Here is a 26,008-nt window from a genome sequence, read left to right on the forward strand (position 1 = left end):
AAGTAGAAAGCACATGAATCATACTGTTCAATCACCGACTTCCCACACGCAACAGTAGCTCATGGGTACCACATATAACTTTGCCAAAGTTCTCTGACAAAGTTGAGACACGTGAAGCTTGCAGCTCCCACTACATCGCTCTGACCAAGAAGGGTAAAAGAATAGCAAAGAAACAACACTAACAAAGTTTAGACACATAAATTTTGAAGGTCTAGCTACCATATTATTACCCACAAGGGTAAAGGAACAGTACCACTACTGGATAATTGGAAAGTCCCGGTGTGTCAACCTCTGTGCTTCGTGGCAAGGTAGACTAGCAAATATGCCCAACCTTTACTCATATTCGAGAAAACACTCCCAACAAGATTGCTTGCTCCAAAATCGAAGAGGCATCGCCCTCCGAATCTAGAGAGCCAAACTCCTAACACGATTACTTTCTCAAAAATCGAAAAGAGGGTAAAGGAACAGTACCACTGCTGGATAATTGGAAAGTCCTTGTATGTCAACCTCTGTGCTTCGTGGCAAGGTAGACTAGCAAACATGCCCAACCTTTACTCACATTCGAGAAAACACTCCCAACAAGATTGCTTGCTCCAAAATCGAAGAGGCACCGCCCTCCGAATCTCGAGAGCCAGACTCATAACATGATTACTTTCTCAAAAATCGAAGAGAGGGTAAAGGAACAGTACCACTGCTAGATAATTGGAAAGTCCCTGTGTGTCAACCTCTGTGCTTCGTGGCAAGGTAGACTAGCAAACATGCCCAACCTTTACTCACATTCGAGAAAACACTCCCAACAAGATTGCTTGCTCCAAAATCGAAGAGGCACCGCCATCCGAATCTCGAGAGCCAGACTCCCAACATGATTACTTTCTCAAAAATCGAAGACATCGCTCTCCGAATCTCGAGAGCCAGACCCCCAGCAGGATTGCTTTCTCAAAAATCGAAGAGGCATCGTTCTCCGAATCTCGAGAGCCGGATCCCCGACAGAATTGCTTGTTCGAAAACCGAAGAGGCACCACTTTCCCAACTTCAAGAGCTGGATCTCCTTAGATAAAGCTTGTCTGTAATCTTCACACGTAACATCAGTTTTCCAGATATCACAGACCACTTTTTCAAAGTGCTCTAACAGAGTTAAAACTTGTGAAGGTGGCAGCTCCCACTACCGTGTTATGACCAAGCAGGGTAAAGGAATAACATTATTACTTGATGTTAGAGAGACTCCTATATATGTCGACCTCCATCCCCAACGGACAAGCAGACCTGCAAAAATGCTCAACCCTTCCTCTTATCTGAGAGGGCACTCCCAACGAAGCCTTTCGAAATATTCAGCTTTCTTTCCCCCCCGATAATACCTCTGTAAACAAGCTATACTAGAGCAAGAATATCTCATATCATCAGGGTTAAAAGCAAGAGTATCCCATATCATGCTTGTTCCCCGTCTTTTCCTTTGGCCTTGTTCTTACTTGCAAGACAAGGAGAAAGAGAGCAATTAGTCAGCACTTGGAATCAAGCTTCCAGCCAGGAACTGACTGCCTGGAACCCCTTACCTGATTACTTACCTAGCATTGCTCTCGAGTACTCATCTTCAACATCTTATGCTTCCAGGGAAGATACCGCATCTGCCTGAGGAACAGATAGGGCAAGTGAGAAGGATACAAGGAAGCATGTGGAGACAAGCGTAACAGCACACATGCCGATACATCCACTACTCTGTCAAAAGCAAAAGTATCCCATATCAGCAGGGTGGAACGTACTCTAGATTTGATGGACTTGTTTTGACCTTCAAATTCTTCAGTCGGCCTTATACTCTGGAGGAAACCAGAAAACCCTCCAGCCCAGTTCAAGAATAAGCCTGTGGAAAGTTACTTCTTCAAAAGCAAAAGTATCCCATATCATCTCTTCTCATTTTTCTTCTCTTTATCCTTCATGCTGCCTGCAAGATAGGGAGAATGTGAACAATCAGCCGGAGCTCTGATTGCTTACCTTGTCTGTCACCTCTTTCAGCAGATCCCCTAGCTCGGCGACTTGGGGGACTCCTACTACATGGTTTGTATCGCGCTTGACCAAGCCTGAAACTACAAGTAAGCTTCAAGTGACATTGATACATTACCTTGTGCATCTCCACCAGTTACAGATACCACCCCTGGATGGAGGAAGAGTACTTCCAGAGAAGATGCCACATCTACCTATGAGACAGATAAGGAAAGTCAAGATGATACCACACTCCGGTACTTAGAAGTTTCGTGGTTACGAGATCATTCTCCCACAATATTTCCTAATGTCATTTGTACTAAATCATTCACTTGTACTCACTAAAGGAGAGCTTGAACCTATGTACTTGTGTAAACCCTTCACAATTAATGAGAACTCCTCTATTCCGTGGACGTAGCCAATCTGGGTGAACCACGTACATCTTGTGTTTGCTTTCCTATCTCTATCCATTTATAGACTTATCCTCACTAATGACCGGAGCAATCTAGCGAAGATCACAAAAAGTGACCGTTTTCGCTACCTAGGATCTATCTTGCAAGAGAACGGAGAATTAGATGGAGATCTCAACCATAGAATACATGCTGGATGGATGAAGTGTAAGAGTGCATCCGGCGTGTTGTGTGACCGTCGTAGGCCACTGAAGCTCAAGGAAAAATTTTATTTTATAGGACGACAATAAGGCGCACAGAATGTTGGACGGTGAAGCATCAACACGTACACAAAATGGGTGTAGCGGAGATGAGGATGCTTCGTGGGATGTATGGGCACACGAGAAAGGATAAGATTGGGAATGAGGATATCCGAGGTAAAGTAGGAGTAGCCAAAATTGAAGGAAATATGAGAGAAAATCGGTTACGGTGGTTTGGACATGTGCAAAGAAGGCCTACTGACGCTCCGGTTCGAAAATGTGACTACGGGACAGAGGTCCAGGGCCGAAGGGGTAGAGGAAGACCTAGGAAAACTTTGGAAGATACCCTAAGAAAAGACTTGAGTACTTGGATCTAACGGAGGACATGACACAAAACCGAGCGCAATGGCGTTCTAGGATTCATATAGCCGACCCCACTTAGTGGGAAAAGGCTTTGTTGTTGTTGTAGATTAGAAGCTTTTCTTCCTTGTTTTGTGTCTTCAATCTAGTTAATAGTATTATGCTTGTTTAATTGATTCCATAATTTAAGTTTGAATTTAAATTAGGTTTACTATTTGCTGCGATTTTCTCAATTAGCCTTTGGACTGTGGACTCTAGTTTTTGTTGTGATTTCTCCTATGTTATCAGCAGCTTTTCTTTTTGTTGCTGCGTGGGTTTTATGATTTCTCGCCTTTTGGATAAGTTTGTGTGGAGTGAAATTTTGAATTTGGAAAAAATAAAAGAACAAATTGGTGGTTGTTGGATTGGCTTGCTACTTGTTGGATTATAATTTCTAAACAGTTTTCTCCCAAATGTTGGCGTTGGCTTGGCTATCTGGAAAAAATTGGTGGTTGTGAGGGATTTTCTACATCCACAATTTTGTAATCATTCAACTAAATAATATCAACATTAATTTTTATGAACAAAAAATAACAACAATTCGAATAACTTTTTATCCGGTACGGTAGCTGTTGCGAGTTATATATTAGTTAGAGTGTAAATAGTAGTTTATTGTCCCATATTGGTGAAGTACATATGTAATATCAATTGTAACTCCTATATATACTCCACTTTGGAGATTAATGAATATATAAGAAATTCTCAAATATGGTCATATATATTTTTGGTATTTACCATGTTTAGTTCAATATGGCATTAGAGCAGTTCGCTCTTGGTGACCTGTGTGCTTTAATTTTGTGCCCACATTTTTCGTGATTTCCTTGGTAAAAAAAAGTGCGTGAACAGTGGTTTGCTTTGTGAGCAGTGGTCCTCTACAGTGTCGTAAACAGTGATTGCTACAGTGCTGTGAATAGTGCTCTGCTACAGTGCCGTGAACGGTCTCTGCTACAATATTTGGTAAATTATTTTCATTCCGCTGCGTATCTTTTGTGCCTTTATTGTTCGTGGTTTTTGTTCAATGGCTCAATATAATCATAGTGTTGTTATGCATCTTGGTGGAACAAATAAATGGATAATAGATACTGGGGTCACTGATCATGTGACGAGTGACCCTAGAGTGTTTGATGAGTTATGTGACTATGTTCGTGATCCGTATGTTACTAGTGCAAATGGAGCACATTCCCCTGTGAAGGGTGAATACACTATCTCTCTGACTCCAACCTTATCATTGGTCTGTGCTTTACTTGTTCATGATCTTAAGTGCAATCTTTTGTCGGTAGGAAAACTTCTTGATACCTTATATTGTTCTGCTCACTTCTACCCTACGTATTATTATTTTCAAGATATTCAAACTCAGAAGATAATTGGTCATGATAAAAGAATAGGGGGTTTGTACATCTTGACTATAGAGGATATTGTTGTTTCTGGTTCAAATAATCATCAAGTTTTAAGTGCTAAAGTGGATGACAGACATCAAATTTGGTTATGGCATCGACGGTTGGGACATTCATCATTCAGTTATATGAAACATTTATTTCCTTCTTTGTTTCGCACTTGTAGTGATTCAGAGTTCAAGTGTGAAACATGTGTCATGGCTAAGAGTCACCGTGCTTCATTTCCTATAAGTGATTCTAAAGCTACTTTGCCATTTGATTTGATACATTCTGATGTGTGGGGTCCAGCGAAAGTTACTTCTAATGGATTCCGTTTGTTTGTTACTTTTATTGATGATTGTACTCGGTTAACTTGGGTGTTCTTGATGAAGAATAAGAGTGATGTTCCATTACTTCTTTAAGAATTTTGTACAATGGTGTCTACTCAGTTTCAGACCAAAGTTAAGGTCTTCAGGTCTGATAACGGGGGAGAATATGTGAATCACACTTTGGCATGTTTTTTTCGTGATCATGGTATTATTCACCAGACGACTACTCCGTTTACACCCCAACAAAATGGTGTGTCCGAACAGAAGAATCGTCAAATAATGGAAGTTGATCACTCCTTGATGTTGGATAATTGTGTTCCTAATCATTTGTGGGGTCATGCTGTTTTGGCTGTTGTGTATTTGATCAATCGTGTTCCAAGTAGGGTTCTTGATTTTCAAACACCGTTTGATGTGCTACAAAAACATGTTTCTCTTGTTTCTGTATCAAAGCTTCATCTGAAAGTGTTTGGGTGTATTGCGTATGTACATGTCTACTTTCATTAGCGGAGTAAACTTGATGCATGTGCTCTCCGGTGTGTCTTTATTGGGTATGCTAACAATCAGAAAGGCTATAAGTGTTATCATCCTCCGACTCAAAAAACTTATATTACCATGGATGTCACATTCCATGAGGAAGTTTCGTATTTTGTGAAGTCATCTTCCGACTCTTCACTTCAGGGGGAAATGGGGAGTGAAGTGCAGATTCGAATAGATGGTATGAATGATGTGTTACAAGCAGAGTTGGGAACAGAACCTATTATGTTGCGTGATACTGATCAGTCGATTACAGATAGTGATCGATCACCTGTTATTCCTGGAATTATTTCTACTGACGATAGATCAGATATGCCCAGCGAGTGGCCTGTTAATATGTCTGACGAATTACCTTCTAATGATCGGTTGCATGCTGCTGATATGTCTAACGAGTTGCCTGATGATGTTTCATCCAGTGATGATTCTTCTAACTGTTTGGTACAAGATGGTGGCATACATGAGGTAAATTCTGACGATTCTTCTACTTATCAGTTGTCTCCACGAGCTAATCGTGGAAAATTTAAAGTACAATATGAGCCTGGTATGCATGCCAAAGCCAAATATCCTATCAACAATTATGTGTCTACTCATTGTTTATCCAAACCATATGCATCTTACATATGTTAGCTATCTAGTGTATCAATTCCAACAAAATTGCAAGATGCTTTGTCTGACCCTAAGTGGGTTAATGCCATGCAAGTTGAGATGGAAGCTTTGGAAAAGAATTCTACCTGGGATGTGGTTCCTTTACCAAATGGAAAAAAAATCGTTAGATGTAGATGGACGTTTACTATTAAGCACAAAGCAGATGGTTCTATTGACCGGTATAAAGCTAGATTAGTTGCTAAGGGTTATACTCAAACCTATGGGGTGGACTATTAGGAGACATTTGCTCCTGTTGCCAAACTTAATACTGTGCGTGTTCTTATGTCCTTAGCAGCAAACCAGGATTAGCCTATGTTGCAGTTTGATGTTAAGAATGTTTTCCTTCATGGTGATCTTAAGGAGGAAGTGTATATAGATCTCCCACCTTGTATTGGAACATCTCCTGAAAAATGTGTTATATGCAGGTTACGAAAGGCCTTGTATGGTTTGAAACAATCTCCTAGAGCGTGGTTTGGGAGGTTTACAAGTTCAATGAAGAAGTTTGGGTATATCCAAAGTCATTCAGATCATACTTTGTTTCTAAAGCAACAAAATGGTAAGCTAACTGCATTGATTATTTATGTTGATGACATGATAGTGACTGGTGATGATCAGAAGGAGATACAACATCTTCAAAAGTATTTAGCTACTGAGTTTGAGATGAAAGAATTGGGTGAATTGAAGTATTTTCTTGGAATCGAGGTTGCAGGATCCAAGCATGGTATTTTTCTGTCTCAACAGAAATATGTTCTTGATTTGTTAGTTGAAACAGGTATGTTAGATTGCAAACCTGTTGATACTCCAATTAAGCAGAATCATCGTCTGGGCTTATTTCCAGACCAAGTTCCTACTCATAAGGAACGGTATCAAAGGCTTGTGGGGAGATTAATTTATTTGTCTCACACTTACCCTGACATTGCTTATGCAGTTAGTGTGGTAAGTCAGTTTATGCACTCACCTAGTGAAGCTCATATGGATGCAGTAACCCGTATTTTGAGGTACTTGAAGATGGCTTCTGGCAGAGGCCTGTTTTTCTCCAAGAATGGTCATTTGAATGTCGAAGGGTATACAGATGCAGATTGGGCAGGTTCTATCATTGATCGGCGATCTACATCTGGATACTTTACGTTTGTGGGTGGTAATTTAGTTACTTGGAGAAGCAAGAAACAAAAAGTGGTGGCTAGGTCAAGTGCAAAAGCTGAGTTTCGTGGTATGTCGCATGGTGTATGTGAGTTGTTGTGGTTGAAAAAATTGTTGAGAGATCTTGGGTTTAACGCCAAAGGTGTTATGAAGCTTCATTGTGATAACAAGACTGCTATTGAGATTACTCATAATCCAGTGTAACATGATCGAACAAAACATGTGGAGATTGATCGACATTTCATTAAGGAAAAATTGGATGCTGAAATTATTATGTTTCTGTTTGTGAGATCTGTAGATCAACTTGTTGATGCTCTTACTAAGGCTATGTCTAATAATGTGTTTTCCAACTCGCTTGACAAGTTAGGCAGGTGTGACATCTTTGCACCAACTTGAGGGGGAATGTTGCGAGTTATATATTAGTTATAGTGTAAATAGTAGTTTATTGTCCCACATTGGTGAAGTACATATGTAATACCAATTGTAACTCTTATATATACTCCACTTTGGAGATTAATGAATATATAAGAAATTCCCAAATATTGTCATATATATTTTTGGTATTTACCTTGTTTAGTTTAATATTGATATTTACCATGTTTAGTTCAATAGTAACAACACAGTATAAAATAGTCGGTCTTTATTCGGTACTGCATCAAACGTCCGACTAATTTAGTCAATTTAATACAAATTATTCTATCCGACTAAAATAATCAATATAGTGTGAGCTGCCAAACAAGGCTTAAAAACTACTTTTTCACAAAATATTCGACAAGCTGGTATCAAATACCAAGCGTGTTGCAAAAAAAAAAAAAATGGAACAAGACGACTTTTGAACCAAAGTGACTTCAGAACTTTCTTATCAGTTTTTGTACTCTTTTATTTTATTTTATTTTTCAGCCAATAAATTAAATAAGAATTCCAGAGACAGAAAATGGTAGAAAAGTGACGAATAAGCGGGACCAAAGTGACAAAGTCATAATGCATTCATAATACATAATACAGAAGCCCTATGATCGATACTAATAATTAGAATGCAAATGTGATGATTACAGCCGAGTAGATGAACAATCCATGGAGAAGGGATTGCAGATTGCATTGTCCATATAGATGTGGGGATGATGATGGTGATGAAGAGTTGGATCCATCAAAACAAACTGCATGTCCTCCGAAGGCTTCCAATGGCGTTTCCTTTGATTGATGAACCAGTTATTTATCTGTTTAAGATCCAGACCTGTAGATTCTGCCAATGCTAGCTTCTGAGCCTCCTGCATTTGTAATAGTCGAGGTACCCCTTTATAATATATCATGCTACATATATCATGCTACCAGTACCACAACAACAAACTAAATATTCGTGATACTGTATGATTATGTTGTTAGATTGTGAATATGAATTACGATAGCATGGTGAATTGTTGCATCCTTGCGCAATTTACATTGCCTACCACGACAAGAAACTAAATTCATGCTAATGTTTGCTCATTTTTTTAGAGCATGAAAATGAATTACGGCAAAAATCACACAATGAATGGTACAGATTTGAAATAAAGTTGGAACGTACGGATCTAAACGAACAAGGATGTAGATGAGTATGATATTTGTACCGATGGATAAGGCCACTTATAATGTCTGCACCACCAATCCAGCAACTGATGCCGGGCTTCCTCTGGCAACTTTCCATTCTTTTTCTTCTTCATAAATTCCTGCTTGAGAGTGCCCATATATCCACTGTATTTGCGCAAAAGTTGAACTTTGAGTTCTCTATCTTCAGCTTGAGGATCCATGGAACATTCCTTGATGGCATCAGCCTCTTTTGGAGACCCACTTTGCCCAACAAAATCACTACTACTAACAATAGCTGATGATCATGCAGGCCACAAAATCAGAAGAGGGAAGAATATATAATATATGTATAACCTAGCCAGAAATATTAATTAGTCAAACTTCATGAAAATGGTGAAGGGCAGTACACAGTTATTTTGATGAAGACAGTTAATTTTTCTCTATCTTCGGTTCTTCACCTTCTGCAGTTAGTACTACTCAGTACCTACACCTATGTAATAATGGTCTGTTGAATTTGGTCCAATGGCTTAAACATGCATGATCAATACATGGCCATATTTGCATCCGTCTCCAACAGAAGGTCAAAGGGCCATAAGGCTCGTTTTAGCCCTGTCACAAAACCGTCTCCAACCGAGGACCAAAACGCCATAGGGCCAAACATAACTTATTATTTAAATTTAAAAACTACAACAACTTAAATTCAAATCCAACAACAACTTAAATTTAAAAACTATAACTTATATTTTAAAACTACAACGGTAACTGGCCCAAAAAACCAAAAAAAATAGAACTTAAATTTAATGAATGGTTTAGGTATTTATAGGAGAAAAAAAATATAATTTTTAAGAATTAAAAAAAAAGGCCCAAAAAACCAAAAAAAAAGAAAAAAAAAAGAATCGAACGGTAACTAGCGTCAGCTAGCCGTTGGATTCAAAAATTTGTTTAAGCATTCATGTCGGTTATATCCAACAGGATTGCTAGAATTTCTTACCAGCCCCAGGCTAGTTGGATTGGGCCAACCCTTTCAGATTCCGTGGGGCCCACAAGCTATCTGGCCTAGCCCTTGGTTGGAGACGGTTTTTGGGCTATTTTCAGCCCTCTGGCCTTCTGGACCATTCGATTAGAGATGACCTAAGCATTTGAAAATTAAGAAATGACATCTAGACTTGCTGAGGAGACTGCCTAGGCACCCGCCTAGCCCGTCCAAACCCACCTAAGCACCCGCCTCGGTTGCATCTCACTTAGACAAAATAGTAAACTTTCATTTTGCATTTTATTTTTTTAATAAATTGTGAGATACTTATTGAATATTTAAATGAAAACACATTATATATCTGTTCCTCATGTTTTTATTATGTTTTAATACTTCATAATGTATATGTCATTTTATTTTGTAGTTTATGATAAAATTATATATATTTGAAGTATAGACACACACTTGTTTACACGAAATATAATACATTTAATTAAATCCGCCTAGCCGTCTAGGCGCTAGGCCCAATCCACCGCCCAACTAGTGTCTAAAGTCTATTAGAACCTTGGAAACAGTTGGTTGCAAATGAAGATTCAAGAAAAGATTAGAGAGATACCAGAATCTGAAGAGGAATTAGAGTGAAGAGTAAGAGCTTTGAGCTGGGTGTCAATGTTGGAGAGGAAAAGCATGGCTTCTTTGAAGGGTTCTGTGAGCTCTTCCTCGTACTTGGTCAGCATCTCGCAATACGCCTCCATGAACTGGTCCAGCGCAGCGTCTGGATGATTATCTCCTCCTCTTATGCTACTCCTCTTTGCTGCCTCAGAATTATTAGCACTACAGACCTGCTCTAACCTAGCCAACACTTCAGCAGGTGCCCCAACCTAATAACAATTTAATATATCTCATTAGTTTTGTAATTAATCAATTTCTCAAAATCAACACGGACCACAGATAACAAGGACATGCAGAGAGAACTCATAAAACTGAAACCTTGCTAGCTACCAACTTATGACAAATAATCATTGAAAACAATATTCAAAAGTTCTACGGGGCAATGCAAATGTTAATACAGGTATCTGTAGATTAGATATATTCCTTTCATAGACCACAAATTCTCTTTTTTATTTTTTTTAACACCTCAATATTCTACTCATTCATTCTAAATGAAAGAGTGAGTACAGTGCTCTAACCAATTCGGCTACGGTCACGAAACCACAAAAATTGTGTGTAGTAAATTGGGTATGTGGGGTGTGAGAGAGAAGATAGAGATACCTTTAAGCAATTGACATAGGCAGACAAGAGTTGAGGGTAGAGAGGATGAGCCATAATCTTAGCTTTCACGCTCATCTCCTGATCAATAGGCTCATGCGGATGGCTTTGTAAGTTGGGAATATTGTTGATCAAAGGTAGGGAAAGAAACTTCTTACTATAACTGCTGCTACTAGTAGTTCTGGTTTCTGAATTCATTAGGGCAGCGGCTAAAGAAGAATCCAGAAACCCTAAATTGCCACTATTACGACTGATTCCTCCTTCCATCTCTCTCCCCCTCTCTCTCTAGAAACCCTAATTTACATATTCTCTCTCTGTCTTCGCACTTCAGTGGCCTGGAAGTGGAACAGCGAGCTTTTTCTTTCTTTTTCAGAAGAGGACTTGGCTCCCGGTTTTTAAGCTAAAACTCGGACAGTCTTTGTGTACAGTGGTCGTCAGTCAAAAAATTACATGACCGAACCCTTTTCTTTCCCGATGAAATATTTAAAAAGCAATTTGTTTATTGTACTACTTTCCATTAAAGCTTCTGCTTCTGTACCGCACGTTGCCTTTCCCTTCGATCCTCACTCCACAGTGCAAATTATTTAATTACCACTGTAACCTATATCTGCTGTTTGATGATTGATGTGATCAAATGTTAACAGTCCATCTTGGTAATCGATGGTCGTCAGTCACTTTCCGTCTATCCATCCATCCATCCATTTAAATGTTCTGTGGTGATTTTGGATTTCCTTTTCCAACACTCTCTCCTCTAAATAATCAGATTCCTGATCTAAATAAATTAAGTCTAAATATTAAAAGATTCAGACAGTTGAAATTTGATTCAACGATTACAATTATTATAACTTTTAGATGACTCCTTATTTGTAATCGTTGGATCAAATTTCAAAAGTCTGAATCCTTTGATCCTTAGGCTAAGTTTATTTAGGTCCGGAGGGGATCCGATTCCCTCCTCCATTGCCCTATATCTCACATCTAGTCTAGTGATCGTCATTTCCATTACACTTTATGTTTGGAAGAAGGAAATAAATTTAGAATTATGATAAAAATAAAAAATTATAAATTAACATGCACCAATTATTTTGTTTAGATTTATAAACTTAGAAATTTAGAATTTCAGCTTAGACAAAAAACTTAGAATTTGGAACCTCCAATTCTCAAGTTTAAATTCTATGTTAATAGGTGTCATTTTCAAATTTTTATGAGTAAGAGTTTAAAAATAACAAATTATGTATTCAATTTTCATTATTCTTTTAGGCTAATCAAACAAAAAAATTCACAAATTTTAAAAAATAAAATTTCGTCATCTCAATTTTTGTCATTTTAAAATTCTTTACTAATCTCATATTCCCTCAACCAACAGAGTATTAAAAAATTCGAATTGAGTGTAAAACGTCAAATACATTATATATCTCAATTCTCTAAAGGTAAATTGTGAACCATTGCCAGCTAAATATAGCCAAAATGAGAGAACTACAACACGTTGAACATTTAATAGTGAAAAACTCACCTCACCCACTCTTTGCATGCTTCACTGCTGCTGAAAGAAGAGCCGTAAGTGCTGCTAAAATCCAATCATAAATGGGCAAGTTTTCAATTTCAATTATTCAGATAAGTGTCCATTTGTAATCCAATCATAATTTCATTTGTAATTATTCAGATACGTGTCCATTTATGATTGAATTTTCAACTCTTTTTTCAGCAGCAGCCGAAGCATGGTTTCTCTCATTTTATCCACACTTCCATGTTGAGAAAAAATATATTCAAAATTAGTTGAAATAGCTAGTGCTGTCGAAAATGCTAATTAAGTGATTATAGATGAAATAGTTATAAAATTACGACAATGTTGAAAATTACGATATGGGAAATATTGAGATGACAATCTTGCAAATGAGGTCAAGCTTGCCTTTTGTTTCACCCACACTGCTTTAAATCCTATAAAGACACTCATTCTTTCCAATGTTACTGGGAGATTGGTACCTTAGGAGAGAGGATTAATTTTTGTGAGGATTTCAGGAATTTTCCAATCATATGCGATCATTGTGCATTATGATGGTCAATTTTCGTTAAGTACTATTTATATTTAATTTTAAATAAAAAAATTTACAATGATTTCCAACCGCACAATGTACAATAAATGGATGTGCTTTGAGGATCTCCGAGATCCTCACAAAGGTGAGGATCCTCTCTCATACTTTAGGCCCTCTCATATATGTATAAATGTATCTATATAAATCAATAATATTACATTGAACAAGTGTCAAGAAATATAAACTTACACTATGTTTGGATGAGGAAAATAAACTTAGAATTTGTATAAAAGTCAGAATTTATAAATTGACATGCACCAATTCCTTACTTTGGATTCATAAACATAGAAAGATTCATAAACATAGAAATTTAGAATTTCCGCGTGGAAAAAAAATTTGGAATTTGGGACCTCCAATTCCCAAGTTTAAATTCCATGTAAATAGGTGTCATTTCCCAATTTCTATGATTGAGAGCTTAAAAATAATAAATTACATATTCAATTCCATATTCTTTTAGATTAACCAAACAACAAATTCATAAATTCTAGAAAATAAAATCCCGTCATTTCAATTACCGTCATTTTAAAATTCCTTAGTAATCTTAAATTTCTTCATCCAAACATAAGGTTATTTGCTACACGTTTTCCTTTTTATGTCTATCTCTCTCTTCATAAGACAAAGAATGCTAAAACTTTACCTTACCTTATTACTTGAACATTTTGTCTCTCTCTTCACATAACAAAACTATTCTACGTTTTATTCCCTTTTTAAGGAGGGCGGTATTCAAACGGATAATTCAATTGTCATAAAATAAGTGAAGAAACATGAAAAGATAATACAAGTGAAGTACCGATTGAATAGCGGTATTTGAAAAAAATCTCTCCAAACCTAAGACTTCGGGTACGAATGTAAATAATTTGTTGGGCATTGTGATAACAAAAAGAGCGTTAAAACGAAAAGCATCTCATTTGGACTCGAATTGAAAAATCATATACTCCACCAAATGATCTGATAATTTCAACAATTTACCTATCAAACCGAACTTCGCATGCTTTGCAAAACAGATAGTCTACTGCATCAAAAGAACATAAAAGTTGTCGTTGATTTCGTAGATAATTTTCAAATTTCGTCGGTATAACAGAAATTCATCAGAGAAAAATAGATCCGAGCGAAGGACAGATGCACTTGAAATCAAGCTTGCGCATTGATGAGACGTGTTTGCAACCTCCTAGAGTTTTTGGATAATAACAGAATTGGCTATACCGGCTTGCTCTATGGTCTGGTCTAGATCTGTCAGCTGTTTGGGAGGGAACCCCATCGTCTGCAGTCGGTAACTTCTTGTCCCATCAGGTCTTGAGGCATCAATAAAAGCATGGATGTCTCTGATTGTATGGTGGTAGTTGAAGCGGGATACCATACGCGTGCCATCTGCTAACCTTAGCTGAACAGAGGTTGACGGCAATGACTGATCCACAACTAAGCCCATTGAAGGCAATGGAGCGCCTGTAAGGGGAGGAGCTGCAGCAGTTGAGTCAGTGGTAGCTGCCGCAGAGGTGCTGCCACCTAAAGTTCTTCCAACACCCTGAAAAGCAACATGCCTCTTCATTGGTTCCTGCAAAATAATAAGCTCAATGGGATCAGAAAGATTGCACCAGATGCATATTAATAACGTATACCAGAGTAGGAGAGAACAAAGCACAAACAGGATATTCTTCATCCCGCCTAGTAAGATTAACATGAACAGCAGTCCTCTTATTGCCTGGTTCAAGCTCTTTCGGGCACTCGGACTTCTTGATGCTCTGCATTCATAAAAACATAACATTTCCTATCAGTACTCAGAAGAGAGATCAAATCAAAGGAAAAATACAACAACAACAACAACAACAACAACAAAGCCTTTTCCCACTAAGTGGGGTCGGCTATATGAATCCTAGAACGCCATTGCGCTCGGTTTTGTGTCATGCCCTCCGTTAGATCCAAGTACTCTAAGTCTTTTCTTAGAGTCTCTTCCAAAGTTTTCCTAGGTCTTCCTCTACCCCTTCGGCCCTGAACCTCTGTCCCGTAGTCACATCTTCGAACCGGAGCGTCAGTCGGCCTTCTTTGCACATGTCCAAATCACCAGAGCCGATTTTCTCTCATCTTTCCTACAATTTCGGCTACTCCTACTTTACCTCGGATATCCTCATTCCCAATCTTATCCTTTCTCGTGTGCCCACACATCCCACGAAGCATCCTCATCTCCGCTACACCCATTTTGTGTACGTGTTGATGCTTCACCACCCAACATTCTCTGCCATACAACATCGCTGGCCTTATTGCCGTCCTATAAAATTTTCCCTTGAGCTTCAGTGGCCTACGACGGTCACACAACACGCCGGATGCACTCTTTCCATCCAGCTCGTATTCTATGGTTGAGATCTCCATCTAATTCTCCGTTCTCTTGCAAGATAGATCCTAGGTAACGAAAACGGTCGCTTTTTGTGATCTTCGCTAGATTGCTCCGGTCATTAGTGTGGATAAGTATATAAATGGATAGAGATAGGAAAGCAAACACAAGATGTACGTGGTTCACCCAGATTGGCTACGCCCACGGAATAGAAGAGTTCTCATTAATTGTGAAGGGTTTACACAAGTACATAGGTTCAAGCTCTCCTTTAGTGAGTACGAGTGAATGATTTAGTACAAATGACATTAGGAAATATTGTGGGATAATGATCTCGTAATCACGAAACTTCTAAGTATCGGAGTGTGGTGTCGTCTTGACTTGCCTTATCTGTCTCATAGGTAGATGTGGCATCTTCTCTGGAAGTACTCTTCCTCCATCCAGGGGTGGTATCTTTAACTGGTGGAGATGCACAAGGTAATGTATCAATTTCACTTGAAGCTTACTTGTAGTTTCAGGCTTGGTCAAGCGCGATACAAACCATGTAGTAGGAGTCCCCCAAGTCGCCGAGCTAGGGGGTCTGCTGAAAGAGGTGACAGACAAGGTAAGCAATCAGAGCTCCGACTGATTGTTCACCTTCTCCCCATCTTGCAGCAGCATGAAGGATAAAGAGAAGAAAAATGAGAAGAGATGATATGAGATACTTTTGCTTTTGAAGAAGTAACTTTCCACAGGCTTATTCTTGAACTAAGCTGGAGGGTTTTCTGGTTTCCTCCAGAGTATAAGGCCGACTGAAGAATTTGAGGGTCAAAACAAGTCCATCAAATCTAGAGTACGTTCCACCCTGCTGATATGGGATACTTTTGCTTTTGACAGAGTAATGGATGTATCGGCACGTGTGTTGTTACGCTTGTCTCCACATGCTTCCTTGTATCCTTCGCACTTGCCCTATCTGTTCCTCAAGCAGATGCGGAATCTTCCCTGGAAACATAAGATGATGAAGATGAGTACTCGAGAGCAATGCCAGGTAAGTAATCAGGTAAGGGGTTCCAGGCAGTCAGTTCCTGGCTGGAAGCTTGATTCCAAGTACTGACTGATTGCTCTCTTTCTCCTTGTCTTGCAGGTAAAAACAAGGCCAAAAGAAAAAACAGGGAAAAAGCATGATATGGGATACTCTTGCTTTTAACCCTGATGATATGAGATATTCTTGCTCTAGTATAGCTTGTTTGCAGAGGTATTATCGGGGGGAAAGAAAGCTGAATATTTCGAAAGGCTTTGTTGGGAGTGCCCTCTCAGATATGATGAAGGGTTGAGCATTTTTGCAGGTCTGCCTGTCCGTTGGGGATGGAGGTCGACATATATAGGAGTCTCCCTAACAACAAGTAGTAATGCTATTCCTTTACCCTGCTTGGTCATTGCACGGTAGTGGGAGCTGCCAGTTTCACATGTTTTAACTCTGTCAGAGCACTTTGAAAAAGTGGTCTGTGGTATCTGGCTCTCGAGATTCGGAGAACGATGCCTCTTCGATTTTTGAGAAAGCAATCATGCTGGGGGTCTGACTCTCGAGATTCGGAGAGCAGTGTCTCTTCGATTTTTGAGGAAGTAATCATGTTGGGAGTCTGGCTCTCGAGATTCGGAAGGCGGTGCCTCTTCGATTTTGGAGCAAGCAATCTTGTTGGGAGTGTTGTCTCGAATGTGAGTAAAGGTTGGACATGTTTGCTAGTCTACCTTGCCACGAAGCACAAAGGTTGACACACAGGGACTTTCCAATTATCCAGCAATGGTACTGTTCCTTTACCCTCTCTTCGATTTTGAGAAAGTAGTCATGTTGGGAGTCTGGCTCTCGAGATTCGGAGGACGGTGCCTCTTCGATTTTGGAGCAAGCAATCTTGTTGGGACTGTTTTCTCGAATATGAGTAAAGGTTGGGCATGTTTGCTAGTCTACCTTGCCACGAAGCACAGAGGTTGACACACAGGGACTTTCCAACTATCCAGCAGTGGTACTGTTCCTTTACCCTTGTGGGTAATAATATGGTAGCTAGACCTTCAAAATTTATGTGTCTAAACTTTGTTAGTGCTGTTTCTTTGCTATTCTTTTACCTTTCTTGGTCAGAGCGATGTAGTGGGAGCTGCAAGCTTCACGTGCTCAACTTTGGCAGAGAACTTTGGCAAAGTGATCTGTGGTACCCATGAGTTATTGTTGCGTGTGGGAAGTGGGTGATTGAACAGTAAGATTCATGTGCTTTCTACTTCACCAGAAGTCTTCGACAAAATGCCCATAATTTCTGCAAAGCTGAGTGTGCGTGTGACAGGTGCTGACAAGGCTAGAAAAGTAGGTGCCTCTTCGATTTCTGAGATCGGCCCTCGTGGTCTCTGAGCAGCCCAGCTTTTGAGAAAGCGAGCGCCTCTTCGATTGATTCGGAGAACGGTGCCTCACCGATTTTTGAGAAAGCAATCATGCTGGGGGTCTGGCTCTCGAGATTCGGGGAGCAGTGTCTCTTCGATTTTTGAGAAAGTAATCATGTTGGGAGACTGGCTCTCGAGATTCGGAGGGTGGTGCCTCTTCGATTTTGGAGCAAGCAATCTTGTTGGGAGTGTTTTCTCGAATGTGAGTAAAGGTTGGGCATGTTTGCTAGTCTACCTTGCCACGAAGCACAGAGGTTGACACACAGGGACTTTCCAATTATCCAGCAATGGTACTGTTCCTTTACCATCTCTTCGATTTTTAAGAAAGTAGTCATGTTGGGAGTCTGGCTCTTTAGATTCGGAGGACGGTGCCTCTTCGATTTTGGAGCAAGCAATCTTATTGGGAGTGTTTTCTCGAATGTGAGTAAAGGTTGGGCATGTTTGCTAGTCTACCTTGCCACGAAGCACAGAGGTTGACATACATGGACTTTCCAATTATCCAGCAGTGGTACTGTTCCTTTACCCTTGTGGGTAATAATATGGTAGCTAGACCTTCAAAATTTATGGGTCTAAACTTTGTTAGTGCTGTTTCTTTGCTATTCTTTTACCCTTCTTGGTCAGAGCGATGTAGTGGGAGCTGCAAGCTTCACGTGCTCAACTTTGGCAGAGAACTTTGGCAAAGTTATCTGTGGTACCCATGAGCTATTGTTGCGTGTGGGAAGTGGGTGATTGAACAGTAAGATTCATGTGTTTTCTACTTCCCCAGAAGTCTTTGACAGAATGCCCATAATTTCCGCAAAGCTGAGTGTGCGTGTGACAGGTGCTGACAAGGCTGGAAAAGTAGGTGCCTCTTCGATTTCTGAGATCGGCCCTCGTGGTCTCTAGGGAGCCCAGCTTTTGAGAAAGCGAGCGCCTCTTCGATTTCTGAGATCGGCCTTCGTGGTCTTTGAGCAGCCCAACTTTTGAGAAAGCAAACGGCTCTTCGATTTCTGAGATCAACCCTCGTGATCTCTAAGCAGCCCAACTTTTGAGAAAGCAAACGCCTCTTCGATTTCTGAGCAGGCGCCTCTTTGATTTCTGAAGCTCCGTCGAGTGCAGATTTTTATAGAGGCTGGCATTAAGTTCCAAAGCACACTTGAATCTCCACCAGTAGAAGCTTCATTCTTGCACTTCTAATATCTTGATTTGTCCGACCTCTTCTCTCTTCAACACCTTTGAAAATGTCTGGCCCCTCCGACCGTCGTTTTGACTTGAACCTTGTTGAAGAGGCAGCCCCGCCTTCTCCAGACAACATATGGCGCCCATCCTTCGTCTCCCCAACTGGTCCTCTTACCGTTGGGGATTCCGTGATGAAGAATGATATGACCGCTGCGGTGGTGGCTAGGAACCTTCTCACTCCCAAAGATAACAGACTACTTTCCAAACGGTCTGATGAGTTAGCTGTTAAGGATTCGCTGGCTCTCAGTGTTCAATGTGCAGGTTCTGTGTCTAATATGGCCCAACGCCTATTTGCTCGAACCCGCCAAGTTGAATCATTGGCGGCTGAAGTGATGAGTCTCAAACAGGAGATTAGAGGGCTCAAGCATGAGAATAAACAGTTGCACCGGCTCGCACATGACTATGCTACAAACATGAAGAGGAAGCTTGACCAGATGAAGGAAACTGATGGTCAGGTTTTACTTGATCATCAGAGATTTGTGGGTTTGTTCCAAAGGCATTTATTGCCTTCGTCTTCTGGGGCTGTACCGCGTAATGAAGCTCCAAATGATCAACCTCTGATGCCTCCTCCTCCTAGGGTTCTGTCCAGTACTGAGGCTCCAAATGATCCCCCTCCGGTGCCTTCTCTTTCTGGGGCTCTACCGACTGCTGAGACTTCCCCTAAGCAACCTTTGTGAAGGCTCCCTCTTGTGTGTTTATTTTGACTCATGTATATGTACATATTTGTAGCTTATCGGGGATATCAATAAATAAGCTTTCCTTCATTTCAACGTATTGTGTTAAATACACCAAAGCCTTCTTCGCTAAGTTCTTTGAATTTTCTTTTGTTGAAGCTTGTATGTTGAAGCTTTCTGAGTGGAGCATGTAGGTTGGGGTAGTGTTCCCTTAATTTCCCGAGTGAGGAAAACTTCTTGGTTGGAGACTTGGAAAATCCAAGTAACTGAGTGGGATCGGCTATATGAATCTTAGAACGCCATTGTGCTCGATCCTGTGTCATGTCCTTCGTTAGATCCAAGTACTCTAAGTCTTTTCTTAGAGTCTCTTCCAAAGTTTTCCTAGGTCTTCCTCTACCCCTTCGGCCCTGAACCTCTGTCCCATAGTCGCATCTTCTAATCGGAGCGTCAGTAGGCCTTCTTTGCACATGTCCAAACCACCGTAACCGATTTTCTCTCATCTTTCCTTCAATTTCGGCTACTCCTACTTTACCCCGGATATCCTCATTCCTAATCTTATCCTTTCTCGTGTGCCCACACATCCAACGAAGCATCCTCATCTCCGCTACACCCATTTTGTGTACGTGTTGATGTTTCACCGCCCAACATTCTGTGCCATACAGCATCGCCGGCCTTATTGTCGTCCTATAAAATTTTTCCTTGAGCTTCAGTGGCATACGGCGGTCACACAACACGCCGGATGCACTCTTCCACTTCATCCATCCAGCTTGTATTCTATGGTTGAGATCTCCATCTAATTCTCCGTTCTTTTGCAAGATAGATCCTAGGTAACGAAAACGGTCGCTCTTTGGTATTTCTTGATCTCCGATCCTCACCCCTAACTCGTTTTGGTCTCCATTTGCACTGAACTTGCACTCCATATATTCTGTCTTTGATCGGCTTAGGCGAAGACCTTTAGATTCCAACACTTCTCTCCAAAGGTTAAGCTTTGCATTTACCCCTTCCTGAGTTTCATCTATCAACACTATATCGTCTGCGAAAAGCATACACCAAGGAATATCATCTTGAATATGTCCTGTTAACTCATCCATTACCAACGCAAAAAGGTAAGGACTTAAGGATGAGCCTTGATGTAATCCTACAGTTATGGGAAAGCTTTCGGTTTGTCCTTCATGAGTTCTTACGGCAGTCTTTGCTCCTTCATACATATCCTTTATAGCTTGGATATATGCTACTCGTACTCCTTTCTTCTCTAAAATCCTCCAAAGAATGTCTCTTGGGACCCTATCATACGCTTTTTCCAAATCTATAAAGACCATGTGTAAATCCTTTTTCCCATCTCTATATCTTTCCATCAATCTTCGTAAGAGATAGATTGCCTCCATGGTTGAGCGCCCTGGCATGAACCCGAATTGGTTGTCCGAAACCCGTGTCTCTTGCCTCAATCTATGCTCAATGACTCTCTCCCAGAGCTTCATTGTATGACTCATTAGCTTAATACCCCTATAGTTCATGCAATTTTGTACGTCGCCCTTATTCTTGTAGATAGGCACCAAAGTGCTCGTTCGCCACTCATTTGGCATCTTCTTCGTTTTCAAAATCCTATTGAAAAGGTCAGTGAGCCATGTTATACCTGTCTCTCCCAAAACTTTCCACACTTCAATTGGTATATCGTCTGGGCCTATTGCTTTTCTATGCTTCATCTTCTTCAAAGCTACAACCACTTCTTCCTTCCGGATTCGACGATAAAAGGAGTAGTTTCTACACTCTTCTGAGTTACTCAACTCCCCTAAAGAAGCACTCCTTTCATGTCCTTCATTGAAAAGATTATGAAAATAACCTCTCCATCTGTCTTTAACCGCGTTCTCTGTAGCAAGAACCTTTCCATCCTCATCCTTGATGCACCTCACTTGGTTTAGGTCCCTTGTCTTCTTTTCCCTTGCTCTAGCTAGTTTATAGATATCCAACTCTCCTTCTTTGGTATCTAGTCGTTTATACATATCGTCGTAAGCCGCTAACTTAGCTTCTCTGACAGCTTTCTTCGCCTCTTGCTTCGCTTTTCTATACATTTCACCATTTTCATCGGTCCTCTCCTTGTATAAGGCTTTACAACATTCCTTCTTAGCCTTCACCTTTGTTTGTACCTCCTCATTCCACCACCAAGATTCCTTTTGGTGTGGGGCAAAGCCCTTGGACTCTCCTAATACCTCTTTTGCTACTTTTCGGATACAACTAGCCATGGAATCCCACATTTGGCTAGCTTCCCCATCTCTATCCCACACACATTGGGTGATTACCTTCTCTTTGAAAATGGCTTGTTTTTCTTCTTTTAGATTCCACCATCTAGTTCTTGGGCACTTCCAAGTCTTGTTCTTTTGTCTTACTCTTTTGATATGTACATCCATCACCAACAAGCGATGTTGATTAGCCACGCTCTCTCCTGGTATAACTTTGCAATCCTTACAAGTTATACGATCCCCTTTCCTCATTAGAAGAAAATCTATTTGTGTTTTTGACGACCCACTTTTGTAGGTGATCACATGTTCTTCTCTCTTCTTAAAGAAGGTGTTGGCTAAGAAGAGATCATATGCCATTGCAAAATCCAAGATAGCTTCCCCATTCTCGTTTCTCTCCCCAAAACCATGGCCACCATGAAAACCTCCATAGTTGCCTGTCTCCCTGCCCACGTGTCCATTTAAATCTCCTCCTATAAATAACTTCTCCGTCTGAGCAATTCCTTGCACCAAGTCTCCAAGATCTTCCCAAAATTTCTCCTTCGAACTCGTATCCAACCCTACTTGAGGTGCGTACGCACTAATCACATTGATAAGTTCTTGTCCTATTACAATCTTGATTGCCATGATTCTATCTCCTACCCTCTTGATATCTACAACATCTTGTACCAAGGTCTTGTCCACGATGATGCCAACACCGTTTCTCGTTCTATTTGTGCCCGAATACCAAAGTTTAAACCCTGAGTTTTCTAGATCCTTTGCCTTACTACCAACCCACTTAGTTTCTTGTAGGCACATAATATTTATCCTTCTCCTCACCATAACTTCCACTACTTCCATAGATTTTCCCGTTAAGGTTCCTATATTCCACGTTCCTAAACGCATTTTGCTCTCTTGAACTCTACCCTTCTGTCCTAGCTTCTTCACCCTCCCCCGTCTAATAGGATCAAAGTACTTCTTTTGTGTGTCCCGGGTAAAGTTGATAGGAGCATATGCTCCCAAACAACTTTGAGTGGAGTCGTTCGAAAAGAAGTTTCTATGGCCCCCTTGCTCATTTAACAATGCATCCGGGTGCCGATGGAGATACAGCGACCCTTGCTCACTTATCACTGTGCTCGGGCCACACAGCGCGCCACTTACGGGTGACGCCCTAGCTTTAGCGCGATTTTGTTCTGGATTCATTTTCATAAGGATTCGACGTGATCATGGAGTGCCGGCTGTCGACTACCTGACGCCCTCCCCCTCCTCCTTTATCCGGGCTTGGGACCGGCCATGTAAGACATAGGCGGAGTTAAAGGAAAAATACAACAACAACAAAATGAATATCTATACTTGCAAAAAAAAAAAAAAAAGCGAAGGGAGAGCTACTAATCAAAATAATGAGATCAATACATGAGGAAGTAAATAAGTTTTGTTCATCATAAGAGTTATGGTCGGTTTTATATATATGCAAATTCTTGTCTTATCACCTTTAAGCCAAACTACTCTTCTGTCCTTGAAATTCTTAGCTCAGCCAAACAGTTAATGATTGTCAATACGATGTTTTATACATAAAGAAAGCAAGATCACCAGTTGTTTTATACATTTTTCTTTTGGTTGTAGCTTACTATGTGACATTTTAGGAGCCATTATATGTTTTGAGACAACGGTTAGGAGCCATTATATGTTTTAGGAGTCATTTTAGCATTGCTTGACTAAGCCAAGGATCCGATCCCCTGATATAACATTTCAGTTTTGATATCAATGCAGTAAAAAGTACCCACTAAACCCTATATAGGTCAAGTATCATTAGAACTTACTTCCAGGAAGGGTGCATTTTCGGGATCATCCAGCCTCCGCAAAGGACCATCATCTACAGAAAACCCATTCCTCCAAAAAGTGATAGTGTGAACGATAGTTTCAGGCGGCTGAGGAGCAGCAGTCGGGACGGTCTCCCCTGAAAGCAATCTAGCTGTTCCACTGAAACTTTTGGAGCTTGAAGAAGGCTGATGGACATCTAGAGGTCCTTGTGTGGCCGCCAGCTGCCTAGCTTGTCTGAATATTGAATCCACATCGCTGCCTTTGGTAGGGTCTTGGACAAGCATTCCACTAGAACCAGCAACAACAGGACAAATTAAAACTAAAAACTAATTGCATGATTACAACATGAAAACAATTGCAAATTTATATACGTCAAAGATGGTTTACATCTGCACAAAAATGGAATTCCACAGATAGCTCATATAGAAACAAAAGTGATAATGTTACAAACAGAACCCCATTACGATATTACTCCACAACGTTCTCCAGTCTAAAAATAATCTACTTGCACACCATTACGATATCATTGACAACGAATTGAAATTTTCTTTCTTTTGGTAGACTTGGCGTGCAATGGTATTCTATGATTCATACAACCGACCCCACTTAGTGGGATAAGGCTTGATTGTTGTTGTACTAACTTTGGTTTTTCTCAGCAACCAAACGCAACGGAAGAATGAATGTTACAAAACGAAGAAAGAAGATAAAATGCATTGATATCACAACGTAAACATTCAGCATTATTGATTAGCTTTCTACTGTTTTCTGGGTTCCTAAACATAGGGTTAAAAGCAATAAACTATCCAAATTAGGGAAAAAATCGATCATTTTCCTGGGAACCAAACAAGAACTAAGAAATAAAGTACCTTTTCTCTCCACCAGTGTAATACTCCTGGGGTTCATCGGAGTCACTATCGGACCCGCTCTTTGCCGGCCGATTCAGATCGGAAAGCGTGCGTATGCCACGCGGACGACTCGCAGATGGCGGGTTGGCATCACCCTTGCTGTCGGATCCACTAGCGGCGGCGCGCTTCGATCGGAGCTGGTAGGGCGCACGAGACGCGGGCGACGGCGAGCGAGAGCGCGGCGGGGACTGCGAGGGAGAGTAATTGGGGGAGTGCGAGGGTGAGGGAGAGGGAGAGTGGGAGGCGGGGATTGAGCGCGGGGCGGCGTGGGTGGCCTCGGCTGCGTCGGGGACGGCGGCGTTGTTGTCCAAAAACGTGGAAACGGCGGCGTCGAGGTCCCAGTTGTGGGATTCAAGGAAGAAGAGGGCTTCTTGCTTCGAGGCGGAGGTGATCTCGCAGAAGGAGTTGACGATGGCATCATTTTGGGGATTGGATTCTTGAGCTTCGGCTTCCATGGCGATTGGATCGTTCAGTGTTTCGCTCCAAATCGGATTCCTTGATTGTTTTCCAAGACTTCCAAGTGAGTGAGATTCCTCAGAAACTCAAGCTTCCGTTTTGTGCTCTACATTTTAGTTAAAGCATTCACTTTAACAAAAAAATCACATTTTTACGCTAAAAAATCAATTCTGATACTATTCACTTTACCCTTTACTTTGTCCTTATCATTAAAACTCAAAGGGTGCGTTTGTTGCGCCGGACTGTCTCGGACTGGACTAGCTGCCGGGACTAAGCTGGACTGGCTTAGACTGGACTAAGCTGGACTAACTTAGTGAAGCGTTTGGTGCAGTCTCGGACTAAGAAGCAGGATAAGAAAAACAGTACTGTTCACCAGATTTGTGTTTGCTTAGACTAGGACTACAAATTTTTGCCATTGTGTAATAGAGTAAAGATACAAATCTCATGATATGGGTTAATTGGAGCATATTTTTACCATGTATATTATGAATCTTAAAAAAAATTGACAATTGTTTTGTTTCTATTATCTGCTAATAGAATTGGGTTTAATTTGCAAATGTAACTTGATTTAAACTCTATCACCCAACAGAAGAAAAATAATAGTGGCCAATACATGCAACTTCAACAAATACAAGTACATAAGATCTCCATAATTTAGAAAATCCTAGTTAACATTAGTTAACATTAGCCAAAATAGATCTCCATAATTTACAAAATGGCTAGTTAACATAAGCCAAAATACTAGTGCAAAGCTAAGTTATAAGTCATAACATAAGATTGTATGATTAATAAAATACATCCATGTTACAACAACAACAACAACAAAGCCTTTTCCCACTAAGTGGGGTCGGCTATATGAATCCTAGAACGCCATTGCGCTCGGTTTTGTGTCATGTCCTCCGTTAGATCCAAGTACTCTAAGTCTTTTCTTAGAGTCTCTTCCAAAGTTTTCCTAGGTCTTCCTCTACCCCTTCGACCCTGAACCTCTGTCCCGTAGTCACATCTTCGAACCGGAGCGTCAGTCGGCCTTCTTTGCACATGTCCAAATCAC

General features: G+C 40.5%; 2 protein-coding genes across 3 annotated transcripts; both read right to left on the bottom strand.

Annotated features, from left to right (window-relative positions):
* Positions 1-7,978: 7,978 nt before the first annotated feature.
* LOC103404940 (homeobox protein knotted-1-like LET6) lies at positions 7,979-11,262 on the bottom strand. 2 transcript variants are annotated; one of them, XM_008343899.4, is made up of 4 exons: positions 10,855-11,262; positions 10,199-10,463; positions 8,651-8,904; positions 7,979-8,311 (listed from the first exon to the last, which is right to left on the bottom strand). In XM_008343899.4, exons 1-4 carry the CDS (start codon positions 11,116-11,118, stop codon positions 8,093-8,095), a joined length of 1,002 nt encoding a protein of 333 aa, XP_008342121.3. In that variant the 5' UTR covers positions 11,119-11,262; the 3' UTR covers positions 7,979-8,092. The 2 variants fall into 2 exon arrangements, with proteins under 2 accessions (XP_008342121.3, XP_008342122.3); XM_008343900.4 differs by having other exon boundaries at positions 8,608-8,904.
* A 2,586-nt stretch (positions 11,263-13,848) lies between these two features.
* LOC103425990 (plant UBX domain-containing protein 4) lies at positions 13,849-25,081 on the bottom strand. The gene is made up of 4 exons (XM_017329736.3): positions 24,463-25,081; positions 23,596-23,884; positions 14,585-14,680; positions 13,849-14,493 (listed from the first exon to the last, which is right to left on the bottom strand). Exons 1-4 carry the CDS (start codon positions 24,954-24,956, stop codon positions 14,110-14,112), a joined length of 1,263 nt encoding a protein of 420 aa, XP_017185225.3. The 5' UTR covers positions 24,957-25,081; the 3' UTR covers positions 13,849-14,109.
* Between the last annotated feature and the right edge of the window lie 927 nt (positions 25,082-26,008).

Source organism: Malus domestica, chromosome 17, assembly GCF_042453785.1.
Source record: "Malus domestica chromosome 17, GDT2T_hap1".
Classification (NCBI taxonomy): domain Eukaryota; kingdom Viridiplantae; phylum Streptophyta; class Magnoliopsida; order Rosales; family Rosaceae; genus Malus; species Malus domestica.